This window comes from Nicotiana attenuata, chromosome 7, assembly GCF_001879085.1.
Source record: "Nicotiana attenuata strain UT chromosome 7, NIATTr2, whole genome shotgun sequence".
NCBI lineage: Eukaryota > Viridiplantae > Streptophyta > Magnoliopsida > Solanales > Solanaceae > Nicotiana > Nicotiana attenuata.
Window position 1 is genome coordinate 36,352,929 of NC_031995.1, and position 24,850 is coordinate 36,377,778.

Below are 24,850 nucleotides of genomic sequence, written 5' to 3' on the forward strand. Positions count from 1 at the left end.
GTTGTGATGGTACTGGAGGGCTTGAAGTACAGCTCTTTCATTTGAGCCGTTTTCATGATTTGGGTATGTTCGGACTGTTGCTTATTGGTGCGCGTATTGTGCGAGTTGTGGCTTAGTCCTGTACTAATGTGTAATGTCACCAGAGTAGTGTGTTCATTAGATGAGATCGTTGGGATCTTTAATGAGTACGAGCAGATTCGATGTCAGTATGTTGGAAGGATAATATCGAACTTCGACTCAGAGATTTGATGTAGTATTTGCCAAAGGAGAAGTGGTTTCATGAATGGTTGATCTGAGAAATGGTGATGGTTTACTGCGTGTTTTAGTTATCAGTTGCAGTATATGTAAAAGTATTGGAAGGAAACTTTAGTTGATAAGGGGTTTTCTACCGGTATTCGGGTGTTGTGGGCAACTGCTGTGAATAGAAGTTATCGTTTCGAGTGTTCGGGTTATGTAGTATATCATATGATTGCACCTGAGTTTGCAGGTATGGGTTGTTACAGCTGGTTCGGGCTTATTCTGAGTATAGATGTGAGGTACTGATCTCGTGTATGATTTTGGAAAGTGCAATGTGGTTCAATGGTATATGGACTAGAAGGACTATGAAATTTCAGTTGTGTTGTGTTATCGGACCTATGCGAGATAGGGTGACGTGGGATCACCCTGGGTATATGCTTGGTAAGGTCATTCAGCTATTGGTTGGCTTCTAGGACGACTCTGGGTACGCTCGAGGACGAGCGTTTGTTTAAGTTGGGGAGGATGTGACGACCCGACCCATCGTCTCATGAGTTACCACTCCGTTTCCCCCATTTTATGCTTCTTCATGTTTCGTTATCAGTATGTGGTGTGTTAGGATTGATTTGGATTAGTTTTGATAAGAAATGAGACACTTAGCCTCTTTAAGGAAGGCTTGTTTTGGAAAAGTCAACCGGATGTTGACCTATGAGTTAGAGGGCTCGGATATGGATTCTAACGATTTGGTTAGCTTCGGGGGATGATTTGTGACTTAGGAGTGTGATCGGAAGTGATTTTGGAGGTCCGGTGTAGAATTAGGCTTGAATTGGCGAAGTTAGTATTTTGGCGAATTCCGGTTGATAGGTGAGATTTTGATCCGAGGAACGGAATGGAATTCCGAGAGTTGCAGTAGCTTCGTTGGACGATTTGGGATGTGTGTGCAAAATTTCAGGTCATTCGGAGGTGTTTTGGTTGGGTTTTTTATCGAATGCGTGTTTCGGAAGTTTTGGAAGAACTTAGGCTTGAATTCGATGAGAAACGATGGTTTTAGTGTTGTTTGGGGCGTTTTGATGATTGGAGCAAGTTTGAATAAGGTATTGGATCATGTTTGTATTTTTGGTTGAGGTCCCGGGGGTCTCGGGTGTGTTTCGGATGCCCAACGGGTCATTTTTGGAACTTGTTAGATTGCTGAACTGCTGGTATCTGGTTTCCTTCTTCGCGAACGTGAGGGGTGTCTCGCGAACGCGAAGAGGAAAAATGGGGGGGCTGAGATTTGGCCTTCGCGAACGGGAAGGATGAGACGCGAACGCGAACACGAAGGAGGGGAACAGTGTGCTACGCGAACGCGAGAGTGCAATCGCGAACGCGTAGAAGGAGTTTGGGTCTGGAGTCGACTGGCCTACGCGAACGCGAGGCATGCTACGCGAACGCGAAAGGTCTAGGGAACCTGGCCTTCGCGAACGCGAGAGTGGTCTCGCGAACGCGATGAAGGTTTTCCAGGCCTGGGCAGAATGTTTTAAAACATTTCATCCGCGAACCCAACCCATTTTTCCACCATTTTTGGGCATTGTTGAGAGCTTTTGGACGGGGATTGAAGAGAGTTTCAACTGGGATCGATTGAAGGTAAGTTTTATGAGTTAAAAACATGATTTTATTGTAGAATCATCTTTGGAATTCATGAGAATATGGCCAAATTGTAAGAAATTAGGGCTTGAGTTTGAAATTCTAAATTTAAGATTTGAGGGGCCATTTGTGGTCCGATTTGAGAGATTTTGGTATGTATAGACTCGTGGCGAGACGAGGAATCCGGTGATGTGAATTTTGTAATTTTTCGAGAAGTGAGCCCGGGGCTCGGGTTTTCCCAACTTCGTGATTTTCCTTGTTTTTCGAGTCTTTTCGATTGGGTTATATTCCCTTGGCATATTGTGACGTATTCGTTGTGGTTTTGGTCAGATTCGACGCACGAGGAGGTGAATTCGAAAGGCAAGGGCATAGTAAGCTAGGACTTTGGCCAGCTTGAGGTTAGTAATAAATGTAAATGCCGTGTTGAGGGTTTGAAACCCCGAATTTGCACAATGTAGTGCTATGTGAAGTGACTTGCACGCCGGATAACGGGCGTGGGGTAGAGCACCGTCGGGGATTGTGACTTGGTCCGTCCCGCTTAATAAAATTATTACCTAATTGATTGTAGTTTTGTGATATCCTTATAAAAATGGATTAATTGTCATAATTGGGCTTCGTGCCAACTACTTGAATCCTTCAGGGATTATTTTTACTGGTTTCTTACCATATTTCTAGATATTGAACTCAGTCGTGGTATTTAACACTGTTTTTGTAAACTCAGCCATTTTTCTAAAAGTAGAAACTAAAGTAATAATTTTAAATGAAGCTTGGGCTGAATATTTTTATATTATTGTGCCGAAAGGCTTATGTGATTTTGGACTGAGTATGGGATCGGACTGCACGCCGCAGTGGTATGGTATTGATATTGATATGAGGCCGAGGGCCTGTTTGATGCCACGAGATGGCTTATTATTGCGCTAGGGCCGTAAGGGGCCCCTCCCGGAGTCTGCACACCCCCAGTGAGCGCCGTCGACGTTAAATAAATGGAGCGGGCTGCCCGGCCGCAGCGGGGTACTGGAGGTACCGGTTTATGTGTGGCATTGCATACTTGATTGCCATTTACTTATTTATCTGTTGTGATATTTCTATAATTGTTTTCATTAGTTTATTGAGTTGATATTATTTAGATTGAGCTGCTGTAATTATAGCTTACTTTGTGCCTGTCCAGGATTTCTTACTCTCAACCCTTATTTATGTTTATTACTTTCTGGGTTGGAAGTACTCACAATACTCCCTGCACCTTGTGTGCAGATCCAGGTACACCACAGGGTGAGTGAGGACTTGTTTAGCGGAGCAGCATTTTTATCCGGGAGTATCGAGGTAGCTGCATGGCGTTCGCAGCCTTGATCTCTCCCATTCATTTTATCCTTTTATTCGTATTTTTCCTAGATAGACTTGTGATAGGTGAATATTCCATTTTAGAGGCTCATGTTCGTGACACCAGATCTGTGGGCTATTTAGTATTTTATCTTGGGGTTTTCGAATGTTAGAAATTCTTTCAAAGATTCCGCATTTAAATTGTTGTTTTTACTTGTGAATATTCATTTATCCATCTAGGTTATTTGGTTAAGGTTGTGTAAATGGTCGGGCTTGCCTAGCAGTGTGTTGGGCGCCATCATGATCGGGGTTGGGGTCGTGACAGGGGAGAATGTAATACCCTATATATTAATAAGGGCATATAAGTCTTTAAGTAAAGTAAAAAAAAGAAGAAGATAAATAATAGGACAATGGGCTAAGGCCCATAAGAATGAGAAATGAGAAAAGGGAAAAAGGGGGAAAAGTTGCTGCTAAGCAACAGAAGCTAAAAACAAAGAACGAAAGAAAAAAAAAACGATGGAGGAGGAAACAAAGGAGAAGAAGAAGAAGAAGAAAAAGGCTAGAGCCAAACCTTGAGAAATTTTAAAAATGCACCGGTTCTTACGGGTAATACTCGAATTTCTCATCTGGGTTCCTTTCTTCTGGTATTATTTTTTTTATCTCAGTTCATATATTTAAAGGGTTTCACAAGGTACAAGAAATTAAATACCAATAAGAGTTATTCTGGGCAAGTTATGCAATTGGAAGTTGGTCAATGTAACTGTAGTATAAATTCACTTGGAAAAAGAAGGGTATTGATGTATTTGTACTTACACTAGTCTCATTATATATGATCATTGTTAGGTGCAAATCAAGTTAGGGTGCAAGGATTGAGTTTTGGTGTTTAACTGTATTGCAATGACAATATCGAATTTGGGTTTGAATGTTGTGAGTCTAGTATTGAGTACAAAAGATAAGTACCAATTAAGAAGGAATATTATGGACAGTAAGGTTATTTCAGTTTCAATTTATGCACACGATTAAGGAAATTGAACAGTATAGGGAATAAACCATATAAATACCTTTTTATTTAGAAGATTTTGGACTAATTTAAATTACTCATAGCATGGGTAAATATAATTCGGCGAATTGATGATAAAATATAAAACTCGGAGGATTGGGTATTCTAAATTAGTGATGGATTTAGCCTAAATGAGGCAATTAATACAAGATCGATATTGATGTGATTATAGATTGATTGAAGAAAGTCGTACAAATCGCTGGAGGCGACAAGTTTGGTACTTCGACACGAGTACTGTGAGTAGTAATCTTACCACAATTTGTGTTTTCATAACCTGCATGATTTATATATGTCACGACCCCAAACCCGGTCGTGATGGCGCCCAACACTAATGCTAGGCAAGCCCGACCAATTTAAACACTCTCAACCCAAATTCGCAAACCGTTAACCAATAATACCATTAAAATAGTAAGTATCAAGTTCCAAATCCGGAATTTAGATAAAATATTATGAAAAACAATAACGAATATACCAAACATTTCCCCAATAGATCTGGAGTCACGAGTCTAGAGCCTCTAAATATAACAGAGTAGTATATTCATAGTAATAAAGAAAGTCTAGGATAGGAAAAGACAAATGCAATAAAGGGGAGAAGTCGGGTCCTGCGGACGTCAGACAGCTACCTCAACAACTCCTAAACCGAAATCCAAGATGACAGCAAACCGCTCCACTAAGTCTCCGGAGCACCTGAATCTGCACACATGGTGCAGGGAGTAAAGTGAGTACTTCCAACTCAGTGAGTAATAAATATATCTAATGGCTGAAAGTAAGAAATTCCGAAATATTACAATATAAAGCTGAAATCAGCGATTCAGTACGTTAAACGATAAAAATAACAGCAAACAATGACAATTAAGGCCAACAGACATAAAATGCATGGATGCAATGCAATGCACATGACCGCTGCGGCGCGCAGCCCGATCAATTTGGGTACCCGCACTCACTGTGGGGGTTCAGACTTCGGAGGGGCTCCTACAGCCCAAGCGCAATATCATAGTAACATTCGCTGCGGCGTGCAGCCCGATCCACACTCAGTCCAGATATATATATGCATGCAAGCCACTCGGGCACAGTCAAAGTATTCATCTTTTAGTTTCAATTATTAGGAGTTATAGAGCTATGTGTTTAAGTCTTCATTTATTTACTAAACATTTCAAAACAGTGTCTAACTCAGGACTGATATTATGAAATATGCTAAGCATCATGGAAACAGTGATAAGGATCCCTGAAGGATGTAAATGATAGGCACAAAGCCCCAACATATTCCAAAAATCCAAGTAGGATGATTACCAAACAATTTCTAGTCAAGAACACAGTACGAACGTCAATCGGAACAGACTGGGTCATAATCCCCAGTCACAATCGACCCCGCACTCATTAGAGTGCGTGTCTCGCCTCAATATAGCGTCACAATGTGATATACCGGGGTTTCAAACCCTCAGGTCATCATCTACATCTATTACTCACCTCAAGCCGGCCACAAGTCTAGCTCGCTATGCCTTTGCCTTTCGAATCAACCTCTTCGCACGCCGAATCTGATTAAAATCACAACGAATACATTACAATAGGCTAAAGAAACATAACCCAATCGAAAAGACTCGAAAAACACCAAAATTCACGAAGTTGGAAAGATCCGAGCCCCGGGCCCACTTCTCGAAAAATTACGAAATTTACATCACTGGATTCCTTGTCTCGCCACGAGTCTACACATACCAATTTTACCAAAATTGGAGTTCAAATGCCCTTTCAAAATCCATTTTTACATCACAGCTTTTCAAGCCCTAGTTTGACCCGTTTTTGATGAAATTCTACTGATTTCTATGATAAATGTACCATAAACTCGAGTAATTAGGCCAAGAGACTTACCTCCAATTGATTCTCAGTCAAAACCCTCGCCCAAAGCTCTCCAAGTCGCTTAAAAATGGTGGAAACTACCCCTTCCTCGCGGATGAAATTTAACATTTAAAACCCTTCTGTTACCAGCGATTTTCGCTTCTGCGGTCCCGTTACCGCTTATGGGGGACCGCTTCTGCGGCCAAAAATCCGCTTAAGTGGTTTTCACTATAAAACCGCCTCTTCGCTTATGCGATTCAACCACCGCTTCTGCGGTTCTATCAAAACCGCTTCTGCGGTAAAATATCCGCTTATGCGGACCCGCTAAAGCGACCAACTTCCGCTTATGCGGACCCGCTGGTGCGAGCCACCTTCCGCTTTTGCAGAATATCCCTAGCCGGCCAACGATCGCTTCTGCGACCACATACCCGCTTCTGCGGTCCATTTCCGCAGAAGCGGAAACACCAGATGACAGCAAAAATCTGACCTGCAATACACCTCAAAACTCTCGTTTAACCACTCGAATTCACCCCGAGGCCCCCGGGACCTCAACCAAAAACACCAGCACATCCTAATACCTTATTCAAACTTGTTCCAATCTTTAAAACACATTAAACAAAGCTAAAACCATCAAATCATATCGAATTCAAGCCTAAGTTCTTCAAAAACTTCCGAAATGCGCTTTCGATCAAAAACCCAACCAAACGACGTCTGAATGACCTGAAAATTTGCAGACATATCCAAAATCACCTAACGAAGCTACTGCAACTCTCGGAATTCCATTCCGACCCTCGGATCAAAATCTCACCTACCAACCGGAATTCGCCAAAATTCAACCTTCGCCAATTCAAGCCTAATTCTACAGCGGACCTCCAAAATCACTTCCGATCGCACTCCTAAGTCACAATTCACCTCCCGAAGCTAACCAAATCACCGGAATTCACATCCGAGCTTTCTAACTAATAAGTCAACGTTCGGTTGACTTTTCCAAACCAAACCTTCTTTAAAGAGACTAAGTGTCTCATTTCCTATCCAAATCAATTCAGTTTAACTCTAACTCACCTGTTGATGATAATAAAACATGAAAGAGCAATAAATGGGGGAAACGGGGCTGTAATACATGAGACGACGGGTTGGGTCGTCATAGTTGAGTTATATCAGGAGTCTATTTGTGTTAATTGATTCACTTTCTATTTTAAAACAGCTGAATAGACCACGATTTACGCTATTTACGTTATTGTATTCACAAATACATATCGTGAATACAGTCGAATAAAATAGTTGCCTAGCTGTACTCCCACGTTTCACGCCGAGTTTTGCTATTGTATTCATAAATACAGTAGCTTAAATACATCGAATACACTCTAGCAAAACTGAAAACATAGCTATAGAAAGTAATATAGTAAATGGTAGCTACAGCTAGCTAATAACCACTAAACAATAGTGGTTTGTGAAAATTTCTCATTAATTAAATTGTATGTTTATAACTTTGTCCAATCTAACAGCTATCTTTGAAGGGCAAAAAGATGAGCTAAAGTATAGATATAGATTACGCGCGTTGCGTTTGTACCCTATGTCGATGAGTAATAAATTTTTAAAAATCATAAATATTATTAAAAATTATCTATTGAGTTATAAAATAAAAGTTTAAAAAGTAGTTTAAGTTTCTTGAAATGATAAATGTTGATTCTATTTAGCAAACTCGATAACCAATATTTTTGTTTTGTTCCACAAAAGTCCTCATAGCCCCAACACAAATTATTTACTCATTTATTATTTGATGGAATAATTTATTTATTCAAAGAGAACGACTTGAAATCGGAATTAGAAATATATATCAATGATTCAGCTCTGCATTGTATTTGTTTAAGTGGGATTTATATTTAAAGAATTCTATTAGTATTAGTTAACTTCAAACCCTAAATATTTTTTCCTACAAATTTTGGATTTTGAAGCCTGTCTTTGCAGTTTTGTAACCATGTCTAATATTAGTAGATTCTATCGTTCCATATACTTGAAAACCGTAGTAGATATTTATGAAAAATTAAATCAAAACGTACAATAGCTAATTTTGCAAAGAAATTTCTATTTGTTTCCTTATAAATATGGTTCTGGAAAAGAAATATTAACTTGAACATATGATATGTACAAATATGTAATTAAAATCTTAACAACATAAATAGAAACAATATAAATTAAAGACAAACTTCGGAAAAAACTTGCCTTTAAAATCGGATCCTAATCAGCACCTAAGTCTCAATCACAGGCTCCACATGAGTCTTCCATCAACTGCACAAGAATATTGAATAATCGACCAATAATTACTCATATAAATTTGTTAAATATATGTTGCTATAAAAAGCTGAGAAATCTAATAACGTGAAGGAAAAAAAAACAGATATCGATAAGAAAAAAGGTAGAAAACGAACATCAGTATCTATAGAACATTAGATATCTCGAAGAGTTAGCTTGTTTTACACCTTGAACTCATGTTGATAGGGAACTAAAAATAGGATGAAATACTCCGAAGAAGTCAAACCTAAAGAGGTCTAAACCTAAAAGAAAGCCACACACGTTGGTAAAGAATTCTAATCCTAAACAAAAGACGCCTAAAGAATCCTAAACGTAAAATAAAGCAGTCATAGCCAATAAAAACTGTGATACACGATAGTTTTGGTGTTATCCCAAAATTAGAAAAAAAATTAGTAATGAACAATTACAATTATATCCAACGTAAAATACACTTATGAAGGATAAAAAAGGCGAATGACATTTCGATAGGGGCTTCGTGCTTTTAATATAGTATAGAAGATAAATAAATAAATAGATATAGATTTGCTGTAAGAACCCCTTATTAAACCGCATCATCTAAACAAATATATCGTTCAAGTAGTAGGATTAAGATTAACAGATTAAATTCTTCAATATAAGACACTTACCAATAACTCTAAACCAATATTTACATTGGCAACAAGTGGCGCAGGTATATAACAGCTGAGAGTTGGGATTATGTGTAGAAATGTGCACTTATTAGAAAAGGTCTTAAACCTAATCAGTGTCTTAAGTTTTTTGTAGAATTAATCTGGCACAAATCTTGGTAACCATAGACCTTTGAACATGAGTCAAACATATATATCATGATTTATTATTTAATGTAGATTTGCTAATCGCCATCCACATGACAAAGGATATGCTCGCAGAACAGATTTGAAGAAGCAACTTAAGAACTCACCAAACTTGTTTATTGGACAAGGATTGTACACAAAACATAATAAATCTTCACTCACAAAAAAAAAAAAAAAAAAAAAAAAAAAAAAAAAAAAAAAGATTAGGTATTGTTGTTGTTGTCTTTTTCCTTCTTCTTTTTCCGTGTTAATAATGTTGTACTTAGAATTAGTGTATGCGTACCTCAATTATTCCGTTGATTACGTGTCACCTCCTATTAGTAAATGTACCGAATAATTATATCTACCAAAATTAAGGTAGATGGACAGTAATCGACTAGTGTTTTCTATCTTTATTTGAATTTGAACCTCGATCTCCTATAATTTTTGCCTCCTATAATTTTTGCCTACTTTATTGACCGCTTAGACAATAACTTCAAGTGCCTATTTTTTTAATTTATTCTTTTGTTTAAGTTATATTCCTCGTGGTGAAGCAGAAAGGGGGGTACGGCAGGTGGGAGAAGATTTATGGTTCCATGTGGTGCCCTGGTCCAACGTGAAAACTCCATATTCCTTTGATTAAACAGTAAACTTTTGCCTAACTTTAGCAGAAACAGCTAAAACAAAATAATAAATGAAAAAAAAAAAAGAAAAACTGGATTCTACTTTGTGTATATCAATGATTTTGTTGTCCATCAAATAGTTTTGTTTTGCAATAAAAACTGAGAGGTGGGATAATTAAAGTTGCTATTAAATGTGAATAATGTAGCTTTCGTTTACTAACAAAAACTGTGTTGAAGACATAATTAAATAATTAAAAGTATATTATTTCTAGTCTCAAAATAATTAAAAATGTGTTCTCTGGTCGCAATAGCTTAACCTTCTTGATGAGATGGTACGCAATTCAATAGCAGAAAAAAATTCTGAGGTTTCAAGTCTCACCACCATCATTGATAAAGAATAATTTTCACGTGTTTTGGCCAAAAAAAAAGAGTTAGACTCGAAGTGTGAGAGTGTATTAGTTCAATAATTAAAAGTGTATTATCTTGAATAGCTTAAGTTTTTGAATAGGATGATCACAAAATTCAACAAACAGTAACAATTACCTATAAAACTTATAAATTAGCAGTAACAATACATATATATACAACCCCATCTCTGTTAAAGCTGTAACTTGGACACTTAGAAAAATATATTTACTCTTGCATAAATAACTGTAAATGAAGTTTGAGTCTCAACCTATCACGTTATATATACACAACATTTCAGAAACTCGATGATGGTGTTTAATCGTTTACATACAACAATATGTACGTCCCCAACCAAATCTAAAAACTCTGAATTCTTTAAGAGGCCGAATGCAATGAAGCTTGCATCTTTGGCGATGCTTCTAGCTCTTTATCTGCTGCAGGCTCACAAGCATGAAGAATAGCACATATGTCATTTTTTTCCAGAAACTGTTCAGCGTTTACGAGAATCACTGGCGCATATTCAAAGATCAGTTTCTTGCACTGCCAAAAAATAACAAAAAAGGAGAGAGTGAGAATAAAAACATCAACATAGATATCAAACAGGGTTTGTATATCCTTCATATATTTATCATCAGGTAAAAAGGCGGACAGTTCTCCTGGATGCAAAAGTATTCCAATTCCAAATAATGTAGGACAACTGTAGCGCTTATTCATCGATATTTAATCATGGTTTGAAATTTTTCCGATTCATAGGACAGCAACGCATGGATACAAGGATTGCAAAATCTTTTCATAGACTTCAAAAGGGGTGCAAAATACATTAATTATTATACTATTTATATCTCCCGGAATTCCAAAAATCTGTTGCACTGGAAATCTGGAAACTAGCAGCAAGCTTGAAGAATTATACAACTTCAACATACCCAGTGTGATCCCACAAGTGGGGTCTGGTGGGAGGATTTGGGGTATACGCATACCTTACCCCTACTTTTGTGGGGTAGAGAGGTTGTTTCTGATAGACCCTCAACTCAAAAAAAGCGTTTTTCAAAACAGCTTAGAAAATTACAAGAGGAAAAAAGCCTTGCCGATTTACTATGATCAAACAATAAAATCACAGATGTTTCTAACCTTTGTGGCATAAGGTTTGAGTTTGACAGCTCCACATGCCTTCAAGAGCAGCTCAAGTATTTCTATCTGAAAGGATGTCAAAAGTAAAAATGAATTTAAGCAAACCTATCACAAGTGAGTATATTACCTCACACCTGCAATCACATACTTATGTATATTCAATTCAACTCACAGTTAACAAACTCAATACATCGTTCAGATATCATGTACGAGGACTAGCAGCTGCAAAGAAATCCTACATGGAGTTCTTATTTTGTATATACGCAAGTTGAGAAAGATAAACAGAAGGTATTGAACAGAGTACAGCCCTATGCAGATGTTCGGACTTTGTCTAAATTTCTTGGCATGTTGAAGGATTGGAATACAGTAACGTTATCTTTGTTGGTCCATGCAACATGCAACATGAATTTAGCTTCCTGCTCTTATTTCTTTTAAGAACTTCTTATCGAACAAATCTAAAGCACACAAATGATCGGAAACTAACTACTCCATGGATATTCATGGAAGTAACTTACTTGGGGAGGTACTTTAAAACATTCTTCTTTAGGAAGATTTCATCCAAATATTAATGCATAAAAGTGGAAATTTAGGCATTGCATGATATTCTGCATTACTGCTTATAGTATAACTACTAACACGCAGAAATATTACTAGAAGTCCTAAAGCTGTCTTTAGTACTCCCTCTGTTCCAGTTTATGTGAACCTATTTCCTTTTTGGTCCGTTCCAAAAAGAATGACCCCTTTCTAAATTTGGTAACAATTTAGCTTAAACTTACAATTCTGCCCTTAATGAGAAGCTTTTATAACCACACAAATGCTCTGGGCCCTTTTTGACTTGTTTAGGACCACATATTCCTAAAGTCTTTATTTTTTCTTAAACTTCGTGCCCAGTCAAACAGGTTCACATAAATTGGAACGGAGGGAGTAGCAGATATCCAATTTTAAAATACAAAAAGATGTTCATCTCTTTTGTACTTAGTTCAGGTAACTATATACAATTTTATTAATATGTTTAGTGTACCTGGGTGTCGGGATCTTTCAACTTAGATTCGGCTTCTGTAACTACTTGGTGGCATAAATCACAGCTCTGTCCAGAAAGCACCTCAGAAGTGGTAACCACTCGTTCACAGAGGTCAAACTCTTCGCAAAAGTCTTCAGGTCTTATTTTGTTGATCACTGAGAAGAAGAGAGGAGCATAATAATCCACAAGTACGACGCACTGCAGCCAAAAAATCAAAGAGATTCACTCACAACCTAGCTATAGAAACCCTTCAAAGTCTCATATTAAGCAATTCAGAATAAAGAACTGACAGAAAAACCGAACAGGCCACCCAAATAATTTAAAAATACAAAGGAAGGACGCTTATTGCTACTGACTGTTACACAGAGTTCAGTTTCATCTTGCACGTTTTCGCTTATGATTTCGTTCCTTCTCTTATTAACTTACGTACAGTTTGACTTCTTAAAAAATTCATATGGCTTATACTTGCTCATTACAGTATAAGGAACCTCATCTGATTAGTTCTTCTAAAGACCGTGAAAAACAAAACGATTTCGACTAATTTCTGTCAACGTTTAAGGATGCGAGATAGTAGATAAATATCAGACAAAATGAATTTAATTCTCACTTAATCTTTCCTTCCTTCCCTTACTTTACTTTATTTTCTCTGGTATATTTTGATTTCTTAAGAAGTTGGAAGCTTAGACATAGTCATTATAATAATGAAGACGACATCCAATCAATTAATTAAGTTAAGTTTCTTTTTTGATCTCATCAAGGGAACCCCAAATGATCAGTTCTTTTCAAGCTCTGTGAACAAAATAAATTTACCTCAACAAAATTTTACCAAGCATTTAAGGATGTCAGACAGAAGAACACACTAAAATACGAATGCAACATCCATGACTGTACATCGGTAGTTCATTAAACAATAAAACGTCTGAATTGACTCAGCCTCTTATGTGCAGTGAATTTCAATCATTTAGGTGAAAGAAATGGTCAATAGATAGACAATTGTTCAAGTTAGATTATAAGTACCTCCTGCTTGTAAAATGGCATCTTCAAACAGGACTCATGAAGATGCTCAATGATCTCTGTTTGGGTCTTGTTATTAGCCGCGTACTTTAGTGCCTTGGCAGTATATTCTTCACACAATGTGCACAACTGTTCATTTCCTCTGACTTCTTCCGGAGGTTGAACTTGTCTCGGCACCTCTAGGTTATTTATCTGCAAAACTGTTGCAATAAAGCCAATTGTTAACAAATTCTTTTTCAAATTAATGAAGCTACACAAATACACCAAGCAGTTCAAATCATGTACTATAGAGCAGTTAGGTAAAAAGAGTACATTAGGCTAGCAAGTAAGATTGACATACTCAACAAGAAAGATGCATCGCATGGAGAAAACCACTAGCTTATTCATTTAATGAAGTCAAATAAATGGATAATAAATAGATAATAAAAAGATGCAAAGATTGCTGAACTTGTCAGTAAGAGATCCCTAGTCAAGTAGGTACATATTCATAAAGTTTCAGAAATAGTCTAGAACCATTTGCATGAATTGCAACCTGTTATAAGCAAGCAGCTATAACTAAACACTTGCTCTTTCATATTTATAACCCAACTGCCTATCTTCATAAACTACCAATATCTGACACGGGAAAGGGAGAATATAAGAATCCTTAGAGCCCTTATGGATGCCAATCAATTGAGCACAACATAATATAATTCACATTGGCAGACTTGTAAATGTAGTACGTAATGTTTCGATCTCCTATTTATGTGAACATTTTCAGATATTGGTTTTCATCCTAACCCTTCAAAGTTAAAAGGAACATGATACAAATGTTATTCATTTGAAAAGACAGAAAGACTTAAGCAAGTATATTAATGGGAAGGGTCAATGGAAGGTTTGGTTCATTTGGTGAAGAAGGAAACAGAATAATGAAGGCAAAGAAGTTTCGATTCGAGAAGGTCGAAGTTGCTGTCTCAAATAAGAGTGTTTGAGGAGTGGCATATCAGCCGTCTAGAGACTTACAGGACATATATTTATTCTGAGACATTAAAAAATGTTTGATATAATTCAAAATCTTTAAGAATGCGAATTCAGTTGACCACTTGAAATTAAACTTTTCGAGGCTATGTTTCCTCAATCAAACCATTGTCCTAGTGTTTTCTTCCACCACTAATAAGTCATTATCAACATTTTAAGCTATGCGGCCAATCAAATTCTGTCATATGAAAATAGGATGGAGGAAGTAAATTTATAAACTGCAAGTAGCGGTCTAGCAGAAAATAACAAATATCCATTACATAACTAATGATGTCGTGGAGAATTAAGGAGGTTCTTGTTAATGGAAGGGCAATTGGACGCTGACCATAGGAGAAATCAAATAAAGCTGTAAATAAGGTTCATAAATTAATTGATTTTTCGGTTGCTCAATTAAAGCAGTACAGCTATCCCACGACTGCATTAAACTAAAAAAAGAGAAAGTACCAGAAATATCTTCAGTTTCAGTAATAAGGTGGTTACGCGCTGATAATTCTCTAGCAGTACAGCACCAGCTAGAACCAAGGATCAAAAGACACAGGCAGACCCTAAAATCCATGCTGCCAACGAGAAAACAATCAGTCAGTCTTGATTGAGGAAACGGTAAATCGAAGCACAAAGAAAGAAATCTACCAATAGACATACTAATAGGACTTGAAGAATGGTAACTGGGAGTATCAAAGGGTTTTCAATTTTCAATAGTGAATTAACAAAGTGCTTCTGTCCCGACAAAGTATATCTGTCAAGAACTGTAAAACCAATACAAATACACAAATGAAGCTTATGCCTACATAAAGACTTCCTTTCATTAAACAGGAATATGATCTCACATGTATTCATCGCGAATAATACATTCCAAATCAAAGAATTAGAGGATCCGAAGAACCTTATGTTGCACAAGCAATCAGAACAGTGATGTCTTTAATAATTACAGTGTGTTGTCATGATTCGCAATCAGAACAGTGATGTCTTTAATAATTACAGTGTGTTGTCATGATTCGCAATCAATATCATGCTTTTGGAACTTCAACCACATAAAATCAGCAGAAGCAAGCAAATCAGAAGAAGATTAATTCTGTTTTGCTTGGCCTATTTTCAGGCTCATCAAAGTCCAAGCCGTTCTTACTATAGGACTAGAATGTCAGCCTTAAGCTAATCCCAACTACTCCAGTATCAAACTACTCTAAGCAACAAAACGGATAAATTATAATACTTATTTGGTGATCTCTAATATGCTTAAGATGCCCCAAGACTTAGAAAAGCTCATCTTTTTCCATTTTCTTTTAACTCTTAGACTAGATTAGAACTGCACCTGATAAAAAAGAACCCAATTTTGCACATGCGAATCAAATAAAAACAAACTATCTAAGCACTAAATAGATAAAATTGTAACTTTCATTCTCATCTCCTATATGCTTAAGTTACCCTGAAAGCTAAACAAGATCTTTCTTTTTTCCCCTTTAACTTACAAACCAGATTGGAACTGGACCTGTTAAAAAGAACCCCCCTTCCCCCCCCCCCCCTTTTTTTTTCTTTTTTAAAATCGGGGATATTCGGACCAACTTGCTTGCACCTCGACTAATCCAATGGCCAATCTATCTATTTTATAAATTGGGATTTAAAAAGAACCCAATTTTATGCACAAAATTAAACTAGTAGTTCTACCATGCTGATAATCTGATATGCTTAATATACCCTTCACCAAAAGAAGTCATCTATTATCCCCCTTTTAACACATATACTAATATGGAAGAATACCCTGTAAAAAGAACCCAATTCTACATATATGAACCAAAGAAAAAATATATGCCTGGTGAAGAATATGATCGGATAATGAAAAATCAATCAAAATCCACAAAAGAAAATCCCATAAAAATACAAAGTCAAGGAAGATTCAGCATGAAAGATTTCTGTATACATAGTGAAACTCATCGGCGGATCCATAATTTACAGTTAATACTCAAGTTAATATACAATAATAGCAATTGGATTCACAGTCCAAAAATATAGAGACAGATCATAGTAAAAGAAAACAAAGAAACTTTGACTAAAAAAGAGGATATAAAGAAGGATGATTAATAGCAGAAGAAAAGGGTGAATTGTAGAACTATAGAGGAGCTCAAGAATGTTTACCTGTAAAGAAGATTTGAGTTTTGGAGTTTTACTGACAAATAAAGAGAATGGCAAGACAAAGCTATTCCTTCAAGCAATGGCTCTTTTTCCTGTTTTATAGGAAGCTGTCCGAATTATTGTTCTTTTGTCTTCTATTGGTTTTCCTACTTGGATATGGTTTCCTGCTCATACAACCGACCTTTTTAACAAAAAATAGTAGAAGAAAAAGAAAAGGGAAACGAAAGATAAATTGGAAATAAACGGACTAGTAATTTAACTTTTTTGTGTGAATTATGGATATAAATATAATTTTGCTCGATAATAAAGTTATAATACTACTGTCTCAAAGAGTCAATACTGTTTACCTCGAAAATACGAGTAACAACTAAATTTGATTTGTGATTTTAAAGATATGTGATTTAGTTCAATACCAATTAATAATCAAGAAATATGAAGTAGAAATGAAAGAGACAAGTGAATCAAACCACTATTACTTAGCAGTAGTGACCTCGAGATGGTGACCTCGAGACGGGCTAAGGCCTAAGAGCAATAAAGTAAGAAAAGTAAAGCAAGAGCAGTAGAGCTAAAGGACAATGCTGATGAAAAGTAGGCAAAAAGTAGAGAGTATATTCTTTGTTCAGTGATTATGTGATGTTACAAATGATTGGGGTCCCCTTTATATAATAGGGGAACCCTAAATAAGGAATATTTCTATTTACAATAGGGAATATTCGTGATACAGCTATCTAACCGCCTAGTACGGAATCGTACAATCCTATTCCGAAATTTGCACCATGATCTTGGGGACGTGGCAGGAATCTAGCTCAGTCTGTTACAAATTCACAACGGTACTATTTCGGGACCGAGCATACTTGCCCCCGGTGCTCCTCGTACTCCTATCTCCGATTATCGCATTCTGTCTTCGAGCTTGAGTCAGGTCTACCGGTCTCGAACTCGACCTCGTCCGAACTTCGGGCCTATGACGGACCCTTGAGCTTATAAATCGGAGGCATACGATTTTGACCGTATACAGATAGTCCCTGCGTTTCTTAGAATAAGATGATAAGAAACGATTTGAACCTTGATTTTCCCGAGCCTTTTATGATGACGTCATGCCCGTGACGTAGGCGCTCGAAGTGATTCGAATTGTCATGTCAACACGCTTCCCCAAAACATCAAATGCACGCCAGTATTGGTCGGCCACTAGTGCCGCGGAACCGTCGTCGCCTTTCTATAAATATGAGGCTACTCCATTGAACAAAGAATTGTATTCATTCATCACATTTACTCTGATTCTTTCTCTTCTTTATTTCTTTTTCTAACCATCTGTTCCCATGGTTCGAATCCGCGACCTCCTGGTCGCATGACAGCAACTTTACCAGTTACGTCAAGGCTCCCCTTTTCAAAGCTTCGATTCGAAGCAACGGGAGAAGGGCGCAGAATCCTTTCCACATCAGAAAATATGCGAACTTCACCCTGCCGCTCATCTCTCTTAACTTCAACCTGGTGTGGCACTTCATTCCTTCTGCTTTCCATGGGGTGAGGTGGCACTATTATCTACTAACTTTTGCATCCCACAGTGGTATAACGTCTCAAGGGGTGGCTTCAAAATAGTTGTGCTGACAAGATCCATACTCGCCAAGTTTTTCACCAGGCCACAATTTTCTCCACCTGTTAAAAGTTTTTGCCCTTTGATAGGCTATAGCCCTCTCTTTGTCTATTACTGTCTTGTTTTGATCATGAATATTCTTGGATCGTTGCTCGTGCATCTTGTAACCCTTCTTGTTTTTTCTTGTGATAGAACGTGAAGCTACATCTTCTTGTTTTCCCTTTCGGTCTTTTTCTTTTGCCGCTCTATCTTAACGGATAACGGTCCAAAATTCCAACGGAATGCTCAATCCCAGCTGCTGGAAATATAGTTACATTTATCAAGGGTTCATGGCCCTAAATTTCTTCAAGCACACGAACATCTCTAAAGATCAAGATGGGGTCCCCGGGGAGGAGGTTCCCGAAGATGCCGCTCTCGAGGATGTGGCCCTAAAAGTAAATTAGGTTCTTGGCTTTTGTTTTTGCTTCTTTGTTCTTGTGTAAGGGCCCCCTTGTGGGCGTTGTAAATGTACCTTTTGTAAAACATCCTCTGTGAATATAAAGAACCTTTGAGTTTCATTTTGTTCTCATTTGTGTAATATTTTGATGGTATAGTTCAAATGATCACTTCGAGTACTGGTTTGGGCCCAGAACATAATAAACCCTTAGGTTTTTATCGATGAATATAGTAATCCTCGAGCTAAGTTTAAATCGATTCGATGCGAGCTCGGGATATCGGGACTCTTGGGTCCAAGTTGAATGAGAACGGGGTCTCGAACTATGTGTTTTGGCCCTTAAGTCGTTCGAAGTTGGCCCTTGGGCTCTTATACATCGGCCCTTAGGCTTTTTAAATTGGCCCTTAGGCTCTTTAAGTTGGCCCTTAGTCTCTTTAAGTTGGCCCTTAGGCTCTTTAAGTTGGGCCGATTCGGCCTCTATAGTGGCTATATAATTTCTCCCTCTTTTCGGCTAAAAGACTTAGTGAAAATTTTAATCATGCCTTAGCATTTTTTTTTGTACCCATTAGGTTTTTTGGAGGTTCGATGGATCGGAACCTTATTAATAGTTTGTTTGTGTACACATAATCGAATACCTGTTGAGGTTTTTTTGAAGGCTGATGTTATCGAAGCCTTTAGTTTATTCGGGGGCTGAATTTATCGAAGCCTTTTTGCCTTTGCCGAGGGTAGCCTGATTTAACCGATTTTCTTAAAGTGTTTGAAGGCCTTTAATTTATGGCGGAAGTCGGACGTCTCCGAGTCGCATTATTTCGATCGTAGCCTTTTATATGACCGTAGTCTTTAATATGGTCGTAGCCTTTAATATGGCCGTAGCCTTTAATTTGGCCGTAGCGTTCGGGTGTGTCTCTTGGACTTGTTCCTCGATAACTTTTCGAACTTGTTTGAAAAGTTAGTCGCAGAGTATATTGGCCTTGGCCTTTGTTTCGGGGGCATGCCTCTTTGAGGTCTTGTAAGTCCGAGTTTTCGATGGCTCGGGCGAGTTGACTGTCGATGACAGTCCCCGAGTATTTCGGGGTTACATTCACGCTTTGGCCCTTGAGCCATTTCCCGTAGGATTATAAGTGTAGAGCTCGTATAATAATAGATTTCTTTGAGGCACAAAACATTTTTGATATAAATAGGAAGCTTCTTCAAATAATTGATACATGCGTACATGTTGACGTCGAGGCTCGACTATTCTATACGGACACGGTTCATCAGACCGTTTGGCCCATTAAAAAGATTTCCTATCGAGGCCCTCTTAGGCGTGAAGTATTTTCCTCGAAAATATGACCTCCGAGGGTGATGCCCCCTAGTATTCGAGGTTGATTGAAAAGAAGCCTTGGATACTATTGAGTTCTCCTTAGGTAGCATATAGTTGTTGCCTCGTTAAAAACTTTGCCGGTAAAACCCATTTGGGACAAAATCCGATCTAAGGGAAAAAGAGTGCAACACATGCTTTAAAACCTAAGACCTTCATGTAAAAAGTGTGTCTTCGAGATCGCGTACCTTCGATAGCTTCGATCGAAAATCTATAATAAGTTGGTTTTAAACTCAAACGGGCAAAGGATAAAGTCATACCTTAGCAGTAGTATCGTTTGAGTAATGATATGTTCCAATTGTTTGGCAGTTGTTCACCTTCCATTGTGCTAAGTTTGTAAGATCCTTTACCGATAACTCCAAGGACTCGGTACGGTCCTTCCCGATTCTGGCCTAGTTTCCCTTCATTAGGGTCTCGAGTATTGAGGGTGACCTTTCATAGAACTAAGTCCCCGATTCCAAAGTGTCGAAGGTTGGTCCTTCTATTGTAGAATCTTTCGATCCTTTGCTTCTGCGCAGCCATCCGAACAAGCGCTGCTTCTCGCTAGGGGTGGGCATTCGGTATTTCGGTTCGGTATTTAAAAATTTCGGTTCGGAATTTCAGTATTCGGTTTATCAATTGTGTATAACAAATACCATACCAAATTATTTCGGTACGGTTCGGTATTTTTTATTTTGGTTTAGTACGGTTTTGGTACGGCTTCGATTTAATAATCGCTAAATAAATAAACTTATTTTGGTCCGATACTGTAGCACCAAACTGGAAACAACAAAATTGACAAACAATTTTTGTCGAGAAACAAAATTGACAGAAACTTGCTATAAGACATTCATCATTCATGATTTCATAATGGAAATTGGAAACACTTAAACAGGTGGAAATCTAAAAGATGTAGTATTAATTAAAAAGGAGAAGACTTCAATGTTGTAAAACTCTCCGGTAAGAACAACGCTAACTACTTTATAATATATAGTTCCATTCTATAAACTATAAGCTACAGAATCCTTAATAAGACAAAGAGGGCACTGATGAAATCAAGAACAAGAAGGGTGCAAAATATAGAAACTAATAAAATACTTATATAAAGGCTTACGAGACAGAAAGTTGAATTGGCATATAGAAACATTTGAGATGGATGGAAATATTTTCCTTCTGGTGCTGTTAATGACCTGTGGCATTTCTGATGCAACGGGTGGTGCAACGGGTGAGCTGAAGAGTAAACTCCTCTGCGGTCAGTGTTCCAAATATGAAACAAAGAAATGCCCTCCAAGTGAAGCCTATCCCCACATGACTGCATTCGACGACTCTCTCATCGTTGCTGCCTTGCAATCTGACTATGTTAGCTCTGAAGATACAAAAAAGGTCTGGGCTTGGGCGCTGGGGCTGGGCAGTGAGATATAGGTCCAAGTCCAACTTAAAAAAATATCTTAAAAAATTCGGTATTTCGGTATACCGAAATTTCAAAATTCTAATACCGAGGACCGTACCGAAATACCGAAATTGCAATACCGAATTAGACCGAAATACCGAAAAAATCGAAACCGAAATACCGAATTAATTCGGTCCGATTCGGAATTCAGTTTTTCGGATTTTATGCCCACCCCTACTTCTCGCTTTTCATCTAATAACTCGAGGCTAGCATTCATGGCCTCGTGATTTAACTCCTCCAATGCATGTCGAAACCTGGCGCTGGGTTCTCCAACCTCGATGGGGATGAGGGCCTCGGAACCATATACTAGAGAAAACGGGGTGGCCCCCCGTGCTAGACTTCGATGTTGTCCGATATGCCCAAAAGACCTCGGGCAGAACTTCTCTCCATTTCCCCTTTGCATCGTCCAACCTTTTCTTTAGGTTTTGAATGATAGTTTTGTTTGTCGACTCGGCCTGTCCATTTCCGGTTGGGTGGTACAGTGTCGATAATATCCTCTTTATTTTATGTGCTTCGAGGAACTCCGTCACCTTGCTGCCATTAATTGCTTTCCATTATCACACACAATCTCGGCAAGTATCCCGAATCGACATATGATGTGGTCCCAGATGAAGTCAATAACTTCTTTTTCTTGGACCTTCTCAAAGGCCTGTGCTTCCACCCACTTAGAAAAATAATCAGTCATAAACAAAATAAATTTAGCTTTACCTGGGGCCGTTGGTAGAGGTCCGAGTATATCCATTTCCCATTTCATGAAAGGCCACGGAGATAGGACCGAGTGGAGTTGTTCTCCGGGTTGATGGATCATCGGTGCAAATCGCTGACTCTTATCACATTTTTTGACAAACTCCTTAGTATCTTATTCCATGCTATCCCAGTAGTAACCTGCTCTGATAATTTTGCGAACCAAAGACTCGGCACCGGAGTGATTCCCACAAGTGCCTTCGTGGATTTCTCGAAGAACATAATCGGTGTCCCCTAGCACCAAACATACCGCTAATGGCCCATCGAACGTTCTTCTGTACAATGTTCCATCTTTATCTAATGCAAACCTAGCAGCTTTGGTTCGTAGGGCCCTTGATTCTTTATGGTCTGATGGAAGTTTTCTATTCTCCAGGTAGTCGATATACTTATTCCTCCAGTCATACGTTAAACTCGTTGAATTTATCTCGGCATGACCCTCTTCAACCGCGACTTCGATAATTGGACGATAGTCCCCGGGACAATGTCATCTTCTTCAATCGAGGATCCCAGGTTAGCAAGTGCATCGGCCTCGCTATTTTGTTCTCGAGGCACATGATTCAGAGTCCACTCCTTGAAGCGGTGCAAAGTTACTTGTAGCTTATCCAAGTACCGCTGCATTATATCCTCTCGAACCTCGAAACTTTTATTTACTTGGTTTACCACCATTAGAGAATCGCACTTAGCCTCGATGACCTCTGCTCCCAAGCTTTTAGCTAGCTCGAGACCTGCAATCATGGCCTCATACTCGGCATCATTGTTAGTCAGTCTAGAAGTTTTAATAAATTGTCTAATGGTATCACCCATGGGTGGCTTCAAGATAATGCCAAGCCCGGACCCCTTCACATTTGAGGCACCGTCTGTGAAAAGGGTCCATACCCCGATGTTGTATCCGAACTTAGTAGGAGTTCTTTCTCCACTTTGAGTATGAGGGCTGGCGTAAAATCGGCCACGAAGTCAGCTAGGATCTGAGACTTGATGTCCGTTCGGGGATGATATTCGATATCATAACCGCTAAGTTCGACGGCCCATTTGGCCAATCGACCCGATAGCTCGGGCTTATGCAAAACATTTCGAAGACGGTAGGTGGTTAATACACATATCGGATGACACTGAAAGTATGGCTTTAGCTTTCGAGATGCGCTTATTAATGCAAGTGCTAATTCTTCCAAGTGAGGGTACCTTGTTTCAGCATCTCCTAGAGTTCGGCTCACGTAATAAACAGGAAATTGCGTACCTTGATCTTCTTGAACTAGTACTCCACTTACCGCTATCTCTGACACATCCAAATATAGGTAAAGCTTTTCATCTACCTTCGGGGTTATGAAGCAAAGGCGGGCTCGATAGGTATCGCTTTAGTTCCTCCAAGGCTCGTTGGCATTCCGCGGTCCATGCAAAATCCTTTTTCTTTTTAAGCAAGGAAAAGAAACGGTGACTTCGATCTGATGACCTTGAAATGAACCGACCCAAAGCAGCTATTCGCCCCGTTAGCCTTTGCACAGATTTCACGCTATCCACGATCTTGATATCCTCGATGGCCTTGATCTTATTGGGGTTAATCTCGATACCCCGATTTGATACCATGAAGCCGAGGAATTTACCTGAACCGACTCCGAAGGCACACTTCTCCGGGTTAAGCTTCATGTTGTACTTCCTCAAGATTTCAAATGTTTCCTGCAAATGAGATAAATGGTCCTCTGCGCGCAGGGATTTAACCAACATATCATCAATATAGACTTCCATTGTTTTACCTATTTGTTCTTCGAACATTTGGTTAACTAAGCGTTGGTATGTAGATCCTGTATTTTTAAGCCCGAGGGCATGACATTGTAACAATAAGTTCCAAATTTAGTAATGAATGAAGTCTTTTCCTGGTCCTCCGAGCTCATCTGAATTTGATTGTACCCGGAGTAGGCATCGAGAAAAGTTAGGGTCTCGTGGCCAGCCGTGGCATCGATCATTCGATCGATGTTTGGCAATGGGAAAGAATCTTTCCGACATACTTTGTTCAAGTCCTTATAGTCTACACACATTCTAAGCTTGTTTCCTTTTTTAGGAACTACAACTACGTTGGCTAACCACTCGGGGTACTTTACCTCCCGAATGGATCCTATTTTAAGAAGTTTGGTTACCTCGTCTTTTATGAAGGCATGTTTTATCTCGGACTGAGGCCTCCTCTTTTGCTTCACCGGTTTGAACCTGGGATCGGTGCTCAGCCGATGCGTTGTGATTTCCGGTGGAATCCCTATCATATCTAAATGGGACCAAGCAAAGCAATCCATATTATCAATAAGAAATTGAATGAGTTTTTTCCTGAGTTCGGGTGTCAATCCCGTTCCCAGATATACCTTTCTCTCGGGCAAGTATTCGATAAGTATGACCTGCTCCAGTTCCTCAACAGTTGACTTGGTTGCATCGGACTCTTCGGGAACGACGAAGGTTCGAGGAGTAAGGAAGTCCTCTTCTTCGTCTTCGATTAACTGTTGTTCCGACTCCATCGAGGCTGGGGGCTGTGATTGCTATTTAGCCTCCTGCTTACCTTTGGTGCTCGATTTCTACGAGATCAAGGGCTCTGGTATCGGCACCACTTCCTCGATTGCAAAATTCTTTTTTGCAGCATGTTGCTCTCCGTAGACTGTTTTCACTCCTTCCTCCGTTGGGAATTTCATCATTTGGTGAAGAGTTGAAGGCACTGCCCTCGTGTTGTGTATCCATGGTCTCCCGAGGAGCACATTATAACTCATGTAGCCTTCGATGACATGGAATCTAGTGTCTTGTATGGTCCCG

The 24,850-nt window shown here is 38.7% G+C and overlaps 1 protein-coding gene across 1 annotated transcript; it reads right to left on the bottom strand.

Annotated features, from left to right (window-relative positions):
- Window positions 10,316-16,613, bottom strand: LOC109228934 (prosaposin-like). Its single transcript, XM_019394197.1, has 6 exons — window positions 16,513-16,613; window positions 14,827-14,939; window positions 13,369-13,565; window positions 12,352-12,549; window positions 11,331-11,396; window positions 10,316-10,742 (listed from the first exon to the last, which is right to left on the bottom strand). The coding sequence occupies exons 2-6, from the start codon at window positions 14,936-14,938 to the stop codon at window positions 10,578-10,580; spliced, it is 738 nt and encodes a 245-aa protein (XP_019249742.1). The 5' UTR covers window position 14,939; window positions 16,513-16,613; the 3' UTR covers window positions 10,316-10,577.